Source organism: Scyliorhinus canicula, chromosome 5 (assembly GCF_902713615.1).
Source record: "Scyliorhinus canicula chromosome 5, sScyCan1.1, whole genome shotgun sequence".
Taxonomy (NCBI): domain Eukaryota; kingdom Metazoa; phylum Chordata; class Chondrichthyes; order Carcharhiniformes; family Scyliorhinidae; genus Scyliorhinus; species Scyliorhinus canicula.
The window spans coordinates 85524451-85539372 of NC_052150.1; the positions used below are offsets into that span (position 1 = coordinate 85524451).

A 14922-nucleotide genomic window follows, 5' to 3' on the forward strand; every position below is an offset into this window, starting at 1 on the left:
CGAAATAGAAAGGTTACGGCATGACGGCATTATCAGGCCAGTACAGTTCTCGGAATGAGCAGCGGTGGTGGTGCCAATTTTGAAGCCAGACGGCTCGATACGTCTCTGTGGAGGTTTCAAACAGACGGTAAACAAATACGCACTGCTGGACAAATACCCAATCCCAAAAATAGACGACCTATATGCCAAATTGGCAGGTGGGCTTTTGTTCACGAAACTGGACATGAACCACGCCTACCTGCAGTTAAAACTGGACAAGGACCCCCAGAAGTTCGCTACGATCAACACCATGAAGGGCCTTTTTCGTTATACTAGGATACCTTTCGGAGTGTCATCAGCCTGCGCTATATTCCAGCGTACGATGGAAAATATTCTGCAGGGACTACCGCAGATGGCGATTTATTTGGACGATGTCTTAATCACGGGTAGGACAAACAGGGAACACTTAAGGAACCTGGAGGAAGTGCTCAGGCGTTTTGCAAAGGAAGGCGTACGGCTTAAAAGAGAAAAATGTGTTTCTCTGGCCCCACAAGTGATGTACCTGGGATATAAAGTAGACGAGTCGGGCTTCCACCCATTGGAAGACAGAGTAAGGCCAATAAAAGAAGCCCCAGCTCCCACCACGGTCCAGGAGCTACGATCATTTCTAGGGTTCATAACCTATTATGGCAAATTTATTGAAAATAGGGCGTCCATCCTAGAACCCCTCCACCAGTTACTAAAAAAGGGGCAAGAATGGAAATGGTCCGCCCGCCAAAACCGAGCATTTAGGGACATTAAGGAACAGCTGTCATCCGAAAATGTCCTAGAGCATCATGACCCAAGGAAGGAGTTGGTGGTCACGTGTGACGCATCCCCTTATGGGGTAGGAGCCGTCTTAGCCCATAGAGGAAGAAATGGGGAAGACCGGCCAATAGCCTATGCTTCGAGGACCTTGGCGATGGCTGAGAGGAAGTACGCCCAAATCGAGAAGGAAGGACTGGCGGTGATATTCGCAGTAAAAAAGTTTCACCAGTATCTGTACGGGCGGAAATTCACCATAGTGACGGACCATGAGCCGTTATTAGGGTTATTAAAAGAAGACAAGTCAATACCCCCGATCGCATCAGATACAATCCAACGCTGGGCGTTGTTACTGGTGGCGTATAGATACGTTCTGGAGCACAGACCGGGAACGCAAGTAGCAAATGCAGATGCTTTGAGCAGACTTCCCCTCCCGGACACCCCGCCGCTAATACCGAAAGTAGAGGAGACAGTAATGACTCTAAATGTTTTGGACACCCTACCAGTAGACGCACAACATATTTGGTTGTGGATGCAAAAAGACCCAGTTTTAGCCAAGATGAAGCATTTACTGCTAACAGGGGAACTGGAAAGACCAGTGGAGCCCCAGATGCACCCACATTGGAGCAGAAGGGACCAAATAACCGTTGAAGACGGTATCCTATTATGGGGAGCCCGGGTAATAGTCCCAGCTCAGGGCCGTTGGGCAATCTTAACCGAGTTACATCACGGACACCCAGGGGTGTCTAAAATGAAGATGCTAGATCAAAGCTACGTTTGGTGGCCAGGATTGGACACAGACATAGCAGCCTTGGTACGTCAGTGCCAGTAGTGCCAACAGGGGCAAAGAGTGCCACCAGCTGCGCCATTGCACCCGTGGGAATGGCCAGGCAGACCGTGGACCCACCTGCATATTGACCACGCCGGCCCTTTCATGGGCTCAATGATTTTGGTGATAGTGGACGCCCACTCCAAATGGTTGGACGTCCACCGGGTAAACACGGCAAGCACCGCATCGACAATTGAAAAGCTCAGGGCCTCGTTTGCAACACATGGACTGCCGGAGGTATTGGTGTCGGACAACGGAACGGCATTCACAAGTGGGGACTTTGGAAAATTCCTAACAGAAAACTGAGTCCGCCACATCACGACAGCCCCTTACCATCCAGCGTCCAACGGCCTGGAAGAGAGAGCAGTCCAGACACTAAAAGCGGGACTCAAGAAGCAGCCAGCAGCATCAATGGACACACAGCTCTCCCGCTGGCTGTTTGATTACAGGACCACACCGCATTCCACAACGGGCATACCGCCAGCTGAACTCTTAATGGGAATGCGGCTGCGAACGAGGCTGAGTCTCCTTTTCCCAAATTTAACAGGGAAAGTGGAGAAACAACAGGAGGCCCAACGCAGGGGGCATGATAATAGTCGGCAGCAGAGACATTTCCAGGTGGGGTCACCGGTTTGGGTCAAGAATTATGGGAATGGACCAACGTGGGTCAAAGGCACTGTATAGTCCCAAACAGGCCCCATATCCTATGAAGTTTCGATAGGAGGTAAGGTGCTGAAGAAACAGCTAGACCAAATAAGGACAGCGGAACCACACCTGGAGGCAGGCGAAACAGGACCGCCTCAAGCTGGGATAGCCCAGACGGAAAGGATACCCACACCCCAGCCCTGAGCAATTTCTCCAGACCCCGTCATCCAGTCGTCAGAGTCGGAGATGGACACGTTCGACGAGGCCGCCGGGACACCTCTCCCCGAGGAGGAGGAAGAACAACTTCCAAGGAGGTAGTCAAGAAAAAGACGGGCACCTATAAGGTACACCCCGCCCACATCGGAGAACGACCCGGCGGACGACACAGAGGTGACAGATCCAGACATGAGGAGCAGGAAGAAGCTCAGAGGAATGCCAGCTGGCAGGAATTCCTCGGACCTTTGGGGGGGGGGGGGTGTAATGACCTCCAATTAGCATTATTGGTTGGCCAATTGGAGTATGAGCTCCCTCAATGATAGCTCAGTGAGGGGGCCCATCTAAGCACCTGTGTAGGCTTTGTGAAGAGTCTTAAGTTGACTGGAATGCTAGCAGCACTGTTTGGAGCTGCTCTTGTATCTAGTTATTGGCAATAAATATTGGTGTGGTGACGGGACTCCTGCCTCCTGTGAATTATTACAGCACGAAAATAGGTGGGACAGTTAGTTGCAATGAGGAAATAACCTTACAAAGAGATATAAATAGGTCAGGTGAGTTGCCCAAAATGTAGCAGATGGAGTTTAATGTGGATAAGTGTGAGGTCATCCATTTTGGTCAGAAAAATTGAAAGGCAACTTATTATCTAAATGGGGAGAGACTTCAGGGTGCTCAGGTGCAGAGCGATCTGGGTGTCCTCGTGCACGAGTCGCAGAAAACTAACGTGCAGGTACAGCAGGTAATAAAGAAAGTGAATGGAATGTTGCCATTTTATAACTAAAGGAATAGAGTATAAGGGTAAAGAACTGTTGTTGCAACTGTACAAGGCATTGGATTTTAGGGTGGCTAAGTGATATTGTCGCTGGACTAGTAATCCCGAGATCCAGGAAAATGATCTGGGCACCCGGGTTCGAATCCCACCACGGCAGGTGGTGGAACTTAAACTCCATTAAATACTTGGAATTAAAAGTGTAACGATGATCATGAAATCATTATCGATTGTTGGTTAAATATCCATCTGTTTCACTAATGTCCTTCAGGGAAGGAAATCTGCCATCCTTACCTGGTCTGACCTACGTGTGACTCGAGACCCACAGCAATGTGGTTGACTCTTAAATGCCCTCTGAAATAGCCTAACAAGCCACGCTAAAACACAAAAAAGGAATGAAGCCGGACCGTCTCCCGGCATACAAGCAGAAACTACAGTGGGAGAATCTGGTTAAGAAGGTCATACAATGCTGGTAGGAGGCAACAGAAGAGCCCCTCTGTGACTGCTTGGAGTCAATGGACTGGTCCATATTCATCAACAAGTGTGGAGAGGATTGCGTACCAAAGGTAGTACGTGCGTTTTCCAACTGGGAAATTGACCGGGAGATTCACATCCTACTGAAGGTCAGGTCTGCCAAGAGACAATACCAGACTAAGCGAGAGTCGCAGACCAACGACACAGACTCTCGTTGGTTGTTGAAAGACAGAAAAACAGAGCGGGCCACAAAACAAAGCTGAGTAGAATCTCCAGCAGCAGCGCACCCCTCCCCGATGAACCTGAAGCATTCTATGCTCGTTTTGAGCAGGAAACCAACAAACCATTTTCAACTGCCCCTGCAGCCTTGGACACCCCCATACCCCCATATCATCACTGCCTCCCAAGTCAGATAGGCCTTCTTGAAAATGAACACTCTGAATGCAATGGGTTCTGATGGAGCCCTAATCGTGCACTCAGATCACTTTGTTTATGCAAACAGTGCAAATGGAGCCATATACAAAAATTGTAGACACGCTACAAAGCCAGGCCCAAATCCAAATTTTTCTAATACCGCACCATGGCACTGAAACGGCCTGAACCATAGCCACAAATTGCACCCTGTGTTGGACACCATGATGTATTATATCTTCTCCTTTTTAGCCTTTCTATGTGATCAACCATCCTATCATTTGTTCCAATTATAACCAGAATATTTTCAGAAATGGATTTTCTTCCCACTCTTTCATCATTATGCCTAAAACTCCCAAGGATTTATATTTCCATTCCCTCATTAATTTTCTATCTTGTGATAACATCCCTGTATGGGGTCAGCTTTAACATGTATTCTGGTGACACCTGGATCTAGCTCTCCACCTCTTTCAAACCTCCAGCCTTCAAATGTTTGTCCGATATTCATATTTTGAAGAGCCACAATTAAATATTGGAAAGCCTGAAACCATCAACTTCCTCCTCTACCAATTGAATTCCCTTTTCATTGATGATTCTTCCTTCCTGGCCATTATCATTGATTAGACAAGACCGTTCACAATCTTGTTTTCCTATTCACCAAGAGTTGAATTTCCAATTCCAACCTCCATACTCTCCATAATATTGCCTCTATTTCTAACTGTAGTATCACTGGTACTTGCACTGCCACTGCCCATTTGCTGGTGAAATGTGTATCCTTTTATCATTTCTAGATTTGACTGTTTCAGTGTTCTCATAGATGTCGACCTATTCCCCACCTTCGATAAATTGTCAGTTCATCCAAAACTTCAATGTCCATAACTCTACAGCATCCTATGTCAGGTCCCACTCATCCATCATTCTCTATTCTTGTGGGTCTACGTCGACTCTCAGACCCCAATGCCTCCAACTTATCCTTGTGTTGTCATTTCACTCTTTTACCTGTCCCTATCTATCGAATCTCCTCCAACCTCAAACACCCCACCCTGGTCACTCTTTTCCTTTTGACTCTTAACATTTTGTATTCGATGACTCTTTCTCCCTCTCTTCACCCTACTGTTGGCTGTCTGCCGTGGCTTTTCTCTAGGCCCCATGCTCTGGAATTCATTCCCTGAATTCCCCTGTTGTCTCCTGTAAGAGCCCCCTTAATACAACCTCTTTGTCTATTTTTGGGCAACCCTTCTAAATATCCGTTGCTTTGGTCTTGGTGTCAATTTTTGTCTCATTGCGTCTCTAAGTGGCTTGAGGGCAGCACGGTAGCATTGTGGATAGAACAATTGCTTCACAGCTCCAGGGTCCCAGGTTCAATTCCGGCTTGGGTCACTGTCTGTGCGGAGTCTGCACATCCTCCCCGTGTGTGCGTGGGTTTCCTCCGGGTGCTCCGGTTTCCTCCCACAGTTCAAAGATGTGCAGGTTAGGTGGGTTGGCCATGATAAAATTACCCTTAGTGTCCAAAATTGCCCTTAGTGTCCAAAATTGCCCTTAATGTTGGGTGGGGTTACTGGGTTATGGGGATAGGGTGGAGGTGTTGACTTGGGTAGGGTGCTCTTTCCAAGAGCCGGTGCAGACTTGATGGGCCGAATGGCCTCCTTCTGCACTGTAAATTCTATAAGATTGTTTTCATCGAAAATAAATGAAAGATAATATTTGTGAGCATTCATAAATGCATAGGATAATACATTTAAGAGAAAGTTAACAGATAAGCACATCAGGAAAAATGAAGCAGTATATGGATAGAAGGCAATGTGGAGGACTGGAAGAAGGCTTGTGTGGAGCTTAAACATTGGCACAGAACAGTTGGACCAAATGGCCTCTTTATGCTCTGAAGTTTTATTTGTGCACGATGAATATATTTTGATCTGTGTAATTTCAGCAGCAGTAGCTGCTGTCCATTTGTGGCAAGTATTAAACCGTAGATGTATAAGCACATGCCTTCAGCACCACCCGTCAATCTAAACCCGTTTCTTTACCAGTGCTTAATATAACCAGGAAATGTCAAACTGTTATCACATCAGAAATTATAATTTTTGGAAAAATATGATTTAAAATTTATCATTAGGGCAGCTGTACTCTATTATTGATTATTCATTTCATTTCATTTTTTTCATTTTTTCATGTGGTGTGCATCGAGAGTGGGATGCAATATTTCAAAGTAGATTTTAACCCTGGTAGAATTAAATGTTTAACAATTTATGTACATCAGAATTTGTGATGAGCAACAAAATTGTTGCAGACTTGAAAAGAAACTACTTGTAGAGTTATTTCAGGAATAACCTTAAGTTCTGGCTATCTATTCCTGCGATTGTTACTAATTACATCATGGATTTCTGACATAAAAATATTGCAAAAACCTTGTGGCAGATATAACTGTTCTATAAAGCATAGTTTAAAACCTCTTGTTCTTAAAAGAAAAACAAAAACTGTATATTATCTTAGTTGGGGATAGACTGAATAATTAACCTATTGAGTCTAGATTTTTGTTCCTTTATTAGTTTAAACGGAAATATTTATTAGGAAGTTTAATGTAATGTTTTCAAGGTTGACTCATTTGTACAGCTGCAAATGTGAACCACTGGGGATAGTATACAGAGTGGAAAATTCCAAGGAAATGGAATTTAATTGGAAATAAGGGACTCGAGGGAGAGTGCCATAGACAGGCAAAAATATTGGCAGTCTGAAAAGCCTCACAACACATCTCAATCCTTGGGAGAGTCTAAGCAATAACAGATTTCAGATGGACAAAAAACATCTCTTGGCAGCCTGACATAATTGATATCCATCTTTTTATCCAAACCCTAATGGTGGTGCCAGTAATTGTACTAGGGCCCAAAATGTAATGGAGTGTCGCAGGGATCAGCCCTGTGGCCTCCAACTATTTATGATCCATATTAATGCCTTGGATCAAGGGATTGACTATATTCTCCAGTGATCGTGATTTAAGTTTCTCCCTCCCTTTTGCCTCTTAGTTATTCTTGATATTTTATTTGTGCCTCCTCCTGTTAAGATCGATACAAAGTACTTGTGGACATCCCTGCAGGAGCCAATGCTTATTTTAAGCTACGTTTTTCCTTTGTATCAATCAAATTGCAGAAGCATTAAAAAAAAGTCTTGCTAGTTTTTTCTCATATTCCAGTTCCTCCCTCGTTTTGTATTACTTTTTTTAGTCGAGCTTTGCTGGTTTAAAAATATGTTCCACTCCACAGGCCTACCACTAATCTTCAAAGAGTTGTACGCCTTTTTTCAATTTGCTTCTACCCCTAACTTAGTGAATAATACATACTTCTCAATGAGTCTTTCTTTCTCAATGGAATATATATTTCTGGAGAGTTATAAAATATCTACTTGAATGTCTGCCACTGTTTCTCTACCATATTACATTTTATACTATTTTCCCTGTCCACTTTAGCCAGCTGTCTTAATACCCTTTTTAAGTATAGTTTAAGCCACTGTTTTAGACCTACAATTCTCGTCCACAAACTGAATGTGAAATTTAGCATGTTATAATTTCCCTTGCCTAGAGGATCTTTGACAATGAGGTCTTTAATTAATTAATATTGTGCAGAACTAATTAGTTTCTCCCTGCTTGGTTCTGGAAAGCATTGTTCCAAGAAACTATCCTGAAGATGCTCTATGTACTCGAGCTCATGTGGGCAGCACAGTAGCACAAGTGGTTAGCACTGTGGCTTCACAGCGCCAGGATCCCAGGTTCGATTGGGTCACTGTCTGTGCGGAGTTTGCACATTCTCCCCGTGTCTGCGTGGGTTTCCTCCGAGTGCTCCGGTTTCCTCCCACAGTCCAAAGGTGTGCAGGTTAGGTGGATTGGCCTTGCTAAATTGCTCTTAGTGTCCAAAAAGGTTAGGAGGGGTTATTGGGTTATGGGGATAGGGTGGAAGTGCGGGCTTAATGTGGGTTGGTGCAGACTCGATGGGCAGAATGGCCTCCTTCTGCACTGTATGTTCTATGTACAATGTAGCTATGGTTGGGCGTCATAAGCTACTTTTATCAGTAACTTCCCTTACTATTTGTTATCTCCACCCAAACTGATTCCACACCTTGATCTTCTGAACCAAGTTCATTTCTCACTATTATCTTGATCTCATCTTTTGTCAGCGGTGTTTCACTATCTCCTTTTCCTTTCTCCCTGTCATTCCGAAATGTCAATTGTCCTTGAATATTCAGATCCCAATCTTGGTCATCGTGTGACAATGGCTATCAGATTATATTCATTTATGTCTGCAATCAATTCCTCCATCTGGTTACAAATTCGATGAGCATTCGGATAGAGTTTTTAATTTTGGATCTTTACCATTTTCCCTTACAATGACCTATTTCTGGTGAACTCATTTATATTTGTATGCTCCATGTCTTCTGGACATCATTAACACTATTGCGACCTTACACTACAGCTTTGTTCTTTCTATAATATGCAGATTTCCCTTCACCGCCACCCAGTATTGCTTAGGACCTTCTGTACAGGCCTAGTTGTATGATTTGCCAGTGCAATGGTTCCAGTGCATGAGTGAACCTCACTTTAATGGTACGGCTCCCTCTTTTCCCCAGTGCAGGTGCCAGTACCCCGTGAATCAAAACTAATTTCTCCTACTCCAACCTTTGAGTTATACATTCAAATCTCTGATCTTAGTTACTCTATGCCTATTTGCTTGTGGCACAGATAGCAATGCAGAGATTTTTTTAACCTTTGTGGTTCTGCCTTTTAATTTAGCTCCTAATTGTTCATAGTCCTCTGGATAGGACTAAGAAAGAGGTTTTGCTATGTAATAACATATTGACCAAGCCAAATGGATCCTTTCCCTCCAACTCCACGCACCTCTCCAGCCATAAGCTGATGCATTTAACCCCCTCCTAAAACTGCATTCCCTTTTACTCCACCCCTCCTTCCAATTGAATGACCCCTAGTACAGCAGGGCTGTGGCCAATTTTCTGATTCTCTCTGCAGGCCCTTCTCATCCACACAGGCTGTATGAACATCAAAACTGTTGGACAAGTGCAAGGATTGAGGCTCCTCCATTGCTCATTGAAATTTATCTATTATACCGTCTAAGATTGACTCCAGCTGATCTAATTCATTAAGATTTGAATTATAAAATGTTTTAATTATCACTTAGTCTTTAGAGTAAGTATTCAAACCATCCAGTAGTTCTGGGGGAAGGGGGGGGGGGGGGGGGGGGGGGGGGGAAACTGGGGAGGTGCATATACATTTGGGTGCCGGAGAGACAATTACAGAGGGCAATACGCGAATGGATCTGGTGTTGGACATCAAAATAGTTGATACTAACCATTTGATCTGCTTCTCATTTCAGATGGCTGAAGTTTGAGGAGGATGTGGAAGATGGGGGGGAGCGATGGAGCAAACCGTATGTGGCTACCCTCTCTTTACATAGTTTGTTTGAGTTGAGAAGCTGCATACTGAATGGAACAGTCATGCTGGATATGAGAGCTAACACCACAGAGGAAATAGCAGGTTTGTACGTAATCATAGACGCTGTTTGATCGCAGTTGCTGCTTTTATAGATATAGCATAATTCTTTCGAAAACTACTGGTAACCTAAAATTTGGTTTTCTTATTATGAATATTGTATTCATGATAAGATGATATCTTGTATTATTTTGTGAAAACTTTGAATTGAATATACCAGGGCTACCCAGCAAGGCCGGTATGATTGAAACCATTCTCATAAAGGAAGGTCAGACTACTTTATTATTGATGCATTTTACAATGTATTGAAGAAGCTGCTTGTGTTTAATCAATTAGGAACTTTCAGATTAAATTGTGATCATTGTTTGTGATGTCAAAACATAGTTATCTTAAAAGCATTAGGATTATTTTATGTTCTCATTTATGTCCATTCTCAATCAAATAATTCTCTTTATCAGGATTTCAACAATTACAAATATTATGATATCCGGACAAGACCCAATTTATAATAGGAAACCGGAAGACACCCCAACAATTTTTCAATTTGTAACCTGTGAGCAAACTTTATGGTTAACACAGAATTAATTCCATTAACATCCAAGCTTTTCATTGACAGTTAATAAAATAAAGAAAGGTTACTTCCGCACCTACTTTTAAACTTTCAATTAAACAAAATCCATACACCGGTCAAATGCCACTTTTTAATAAAGTTATCACTCAGTGACTTACAGATTTCTTTGCAAAGTCCTTGGGAGAGAAGCTTTCAGAAGTCAGTCTGAGAAACTAGAGCAAAGCTCTAAAAATGAAACTTAAAAACAAAAGCCACGGGGCAGGGCTCATAACGAAACCAAAAACAGACCCAAGTAACATCACAGCCTGCCTCACTGTTAACTCCTTAATCATAGCTTTAGCAGACATATTATCTGGATACCTTAACCCAAGTTCTTTTAATAACATTACTGCAACAGATATGCAACACAATATTTATAAAAATGTCCTACATTCACCACACTTTTTATATTAATAAAAGAACCAGCAATATGGCTTCATTTTCTCAAAGCCTTTTGAACTTTAAACATTACTAGTACACTATAAGATACATATCTTTATATTTAGACATGCAAATTTAAACAATTAGCATCATCCATTTCCATCTTTTTCAACTTTGAACGTTCCACCTTTCTTCTATCACAAAGTCGTGACCCCATCTGCAATCACGTTTTCTCTTCCTGCTACATGTACAATTTTCAAGTCAAATAGTTGTCACAATGAACTGCATCTCAATAGTCTTGCATTTTGATTTTGAAACTTCTCCAAAAACTTCAATGGATTATGGTCTGTATAATCAATTGTCTCGGATGACCCGTTGGCAATATAGTGTCAAAATGTTGCACCGCCAATACCGAACTGAATGTCTCTTCTTGATGGTCGAATATTTGCTTTGATGAATATTTAATTTTTGGAATAAAAAAAAACATTTTTATTGAAAACCTTTTCATTATAAACCGAATAATATAAAACAGCTGCTTCAAGTTACAATGCAGGAAGAACACATCAACAATCAAGAACACAACTAAAGTAAGCTCCCCCAATATTAAACAAAACCCCTGTAACAACTGACGGTGACTAACTCTTTAAAAAAGGAAATGAATGGCCACCATCTTAGATAGAACCCTTCTAACGACCCCCTAATGGTGTACGTGACCTCCAAATATAGGAATGACATGAGATCACCCAGCCAGGCTGAAGCACTGGACTGAGTAGGAGACCTTCACCCAAGCAGAACTCTCCTCTGGGCTATTAACGAGGCAGAAGTGAAGAGATCCGTGTCACCTCCATCTGCAGCGCCAGCAGGTCTGACACCCCAAAAATGGCCACTAGCGGACATGGTTAGGTTCGACATTAAGTATCTCTGACATGGTGCTGAAGAAAGAGACCCAAAAGCTTTCTGACTTGGAATAAGACCAGAGCATGAGTGTGGTTAGCTGGCCTCTAAGAATACCACTCACACCTGTCCTTCACCCCAGAAAAAACCCCTAATTTTCCACCTTGGTCAGATAAGCCCTGTGCATCACCTTGAATTGGATCAAACTAAGTTGAGCACAAGAGGATACAGAGTTAACCTGGCAAAAAGCCTCATTCCACATCATCTCACCCAGAATAGGACCCAATTCACTCTCCCATTTCACCTTTACCTCATTCAATGGAGCTGACTCCACTGACTGATAAGATCTGTCCATAAATACAGAAAACTCTCCCCTTGCCAGACCCAGCCAAAGATAACATTCCCTTCAAACAGAGAGGCTGGTGCTGACAAAGAAAATAAGGAAATGCCTTACTCCAAAAATCGTGAATCTGAAAATATCTAAACATTGGAACTAAGGAAGTTAATTGTTTCCGACTGCTCCTCAAAGCTGGCAACCTTCCCTCCACAAACAAGTCTCCAAATCCTTCTCCCCCAATGGCCTAAACATCAAGCCTAAACCATTAAGGCAAAAATAAGTGATTATTGCAGATAGGGACCAACAAAGACATGGAGCTAAATTTGAAATCCTGTCTGAATTGCTTTCAGATTCTTAGAGTTGAAATCACTACCGGATTCTAAGAAAATCTTGCAGGAGAGAACGGCAGCAAGGCAGTTACTAAAGCACCCCGGCTAGAACCCCAACAAGAACCTGCCTCCATTTGCCCCACACGGAACTCTGATCACTAAGCCACCCCAATACGTTTTCAGTATTGGCTGCCCAATGATAAAACAAGAAATTGTGTAAAGCTAGACCACCTGACTGTCTATCTCTCTGGAAGATCGTCCTATAGATCCATGGGACCTTAACCACCCGAATGAAAGAGGACACTAATATGTTAACTCTGACAAAGAAGCACTTGGGGAGGAAAATGGAGAGACACTGAAAAAAAAATAGAAACCTCGGGAGGACATTCATTTTAATAATCTGAACCCTGCCCAGGTTTAAAAACTCCATCATGGCCAAACTCTCCACCCAGGGCTCCGATCTATACAGATCCCAATAAAATCCTTCAAAAGCCACATTGACCTTGAGTTGGGCAGTAACCTCACTGCCACTCGAGTCTCTTATCTGCGCAATCTCCTGGGAAGCTGCCTGCTGCCTCAGCTGATGAGCTAACAGGCTACTTACCTTATACCCGTGTACATATTATACCCCCTCAACGTCGCAGCTGGCTCACTGCCCTACCTGCTGATAGTAATTCAAATAGTGCCTGCAGATTTTTCCTGCTTGCAAACATCTTTGGGGGTGGGGCAAGTGAGTACTGATGGTCCACCTCAAGGATGGAGTCCACCGGCCTCTACCACTCCACCTCCGCAGTCCTTTCCAAATGTGCTTTGTAGGAAATTATTTCCACTCTGATGACCACTTAAAGGGCTTTCCACAACATAGAAGGTGAGATATACTCACTCTTATTTAATTTAATGTATTTCCTAGTAGCGGTGGACATGCATTTGCAAATCTTTTGTCCGCTAATGACACCGTATTCAATCTCTATGGCATTGGAAGGGACCGGACTCTAGTACCAAATCCACAAAATGTGGGGCATGGTCTGAAATTGCAATCGCAGATTACCCATTCGGGTCTGGCAAGATCTTAGCAGCAGAAAATTGAATCCTTTTATTGATTGCAATTGCTGCACCCTGGGCCCTACCATCAAAGCCAAATGAAAAACTTGACCCTCCCACCCCTTCCGCAACCTTTTCTGGTCTCTAATCTGCAAGTGAGTCTCCTGCAAAAATACCACTTCAGTCCAAACTTTTACGGTGAGAAAATATGCTCAACCGTTTCACTGGGCCATTCAACATCCTGACATTCCAGGTGACCAAATGAATTGGGGGATTCCCACACCCCCTCGATCTGGAGTCAGCCATTTCCACCAAAAGGAATTATTCAACACTTGCATAGAAGGTACAGTCACCAGGCCCACCCAAGATGACCGTCAAACCCACTAGCAAGACAAAACAAAGAAAAATTTGCAGGCACCATCAGCAAACTATCTGGTCACTGTGCCTCAAAAGAGCCACCTTCATGCCTTGTATTGCAACGCCATGCACTTTTATAATCTCGTTGGTCTTCTCCAACAGCAACCGAATGGGAGGCAGGGCCTTTTCTCCTTCATTGCTTCTCAAACTTTTCCTCTATGTCTCGGCTTTTGGAATGGCTGGAGTCACAAACTGCCTCCCCCCATTTTCTCCAGCGACGAGCCATAAGACCATAAGACATAGGAGTGGAAGTAAGGCCATTCGGCCCATCGAGTCCACTCCGCCATTCAACCATGGCTGATGGGCATTTCAACTCCACCTACCAGCATTCTCCCCGTAGCCCTTAATTCCTCGCGACATCAAGAATTTATCTATCTCTGCCTGAAGCCATTTAGCGTCCCGGCCTCCACTGCACTCCGCGGCAATGAATTCCACAGGCCCACCACTCTCTGGCTGAAGAAATGTCTCCGCATTTCTGTTCTGAATTTACCCCCTCTAATTCTAAGGCTGTGCCCACGGGTCCTCGTCTCCTCGCCTAACGGAAACAGTTTCTTTGCGTCCACCCTTTCTAAGCCATGTATTATCTTGTAAGTTTCTATTAGATCTCCCCTTAACCTTCTAAACTCCAATGAATACAATCCCAGGATCCTCAGCCGTTCATCATATGTTAGACCCGCCATTCCAGGGACCATCCGTGTGAATCTCCGCTGGACACACTCCAGTGCCAGTATGTCCTTCCTGAGATGTGGGGCCCAAAACTGGACACAGTACTCCAAATGGGGCCTAACCAGAGCCTTATAAAGGCTCAGTAGCACATCGCTGCTTTTATATTCCAACCCTCTTGAGATAAATGACAACATTGCATTTGCTTTCTTAATCACAGATTCAACCTGCATGTTTACCTTTAGGGAATCCTCGACTAGCACTCCCAGATCCCTTTGTACTTTGGCATTATGAATTTTCTCACCGTTTAGAAAGTAGTCTATGCTTGGATTCTTTTTTCCAAAGTGCAAGACCTCACATTTTCTCACGTTGAATTGCATCAGCCATTTCCTGCACCACTCTCCCAAACTGTCTAGATCCTTCTGCAGCCTCCCCACTTCCTCAGCATTACCTGCCTGACCACCTAACTTCGTATCATCGGCAAACTTCGCTAGAATGCCCCCAGCCCCTTCATCCAGATCATTAATATATATGGTGAACAGCTGCGGCCCCAACACTGAACCCTGTGGGACACCGCTGGTCACTGGCTGCCATTCCGAAAAAGAACCTTTTATCCCAACTCTCTGCCTTCT

General features: G+C 43.7%; 1 protein-coding gene across 5 annotated transcripts in view; it reads left to right on the top strand.

Moving 5' to 3' along the window:
- LOC119966101 (sodium bicarbonate cotransporter 3-like) overlaps positions 1 to 14922 on the top strand; it is a 182520-nt gene that overhangs the window by 54582 nt on the left and 113016 nt on the right. For all 5 annotated transcript variants that reach the window (XM_038797312.1, XM_038797313.1, XM_038797314.1 and 2 more), the window contains exon 5: positions 9503 to 9663. In XM_038797312.1, coding sequence (XP_038653240.1) covers positions 9503 to 9663 — 161 coding nt within the window. The remainder of the gene's footprint in view (positions 1 to 9502; positions 9664 to 14922) is intronic.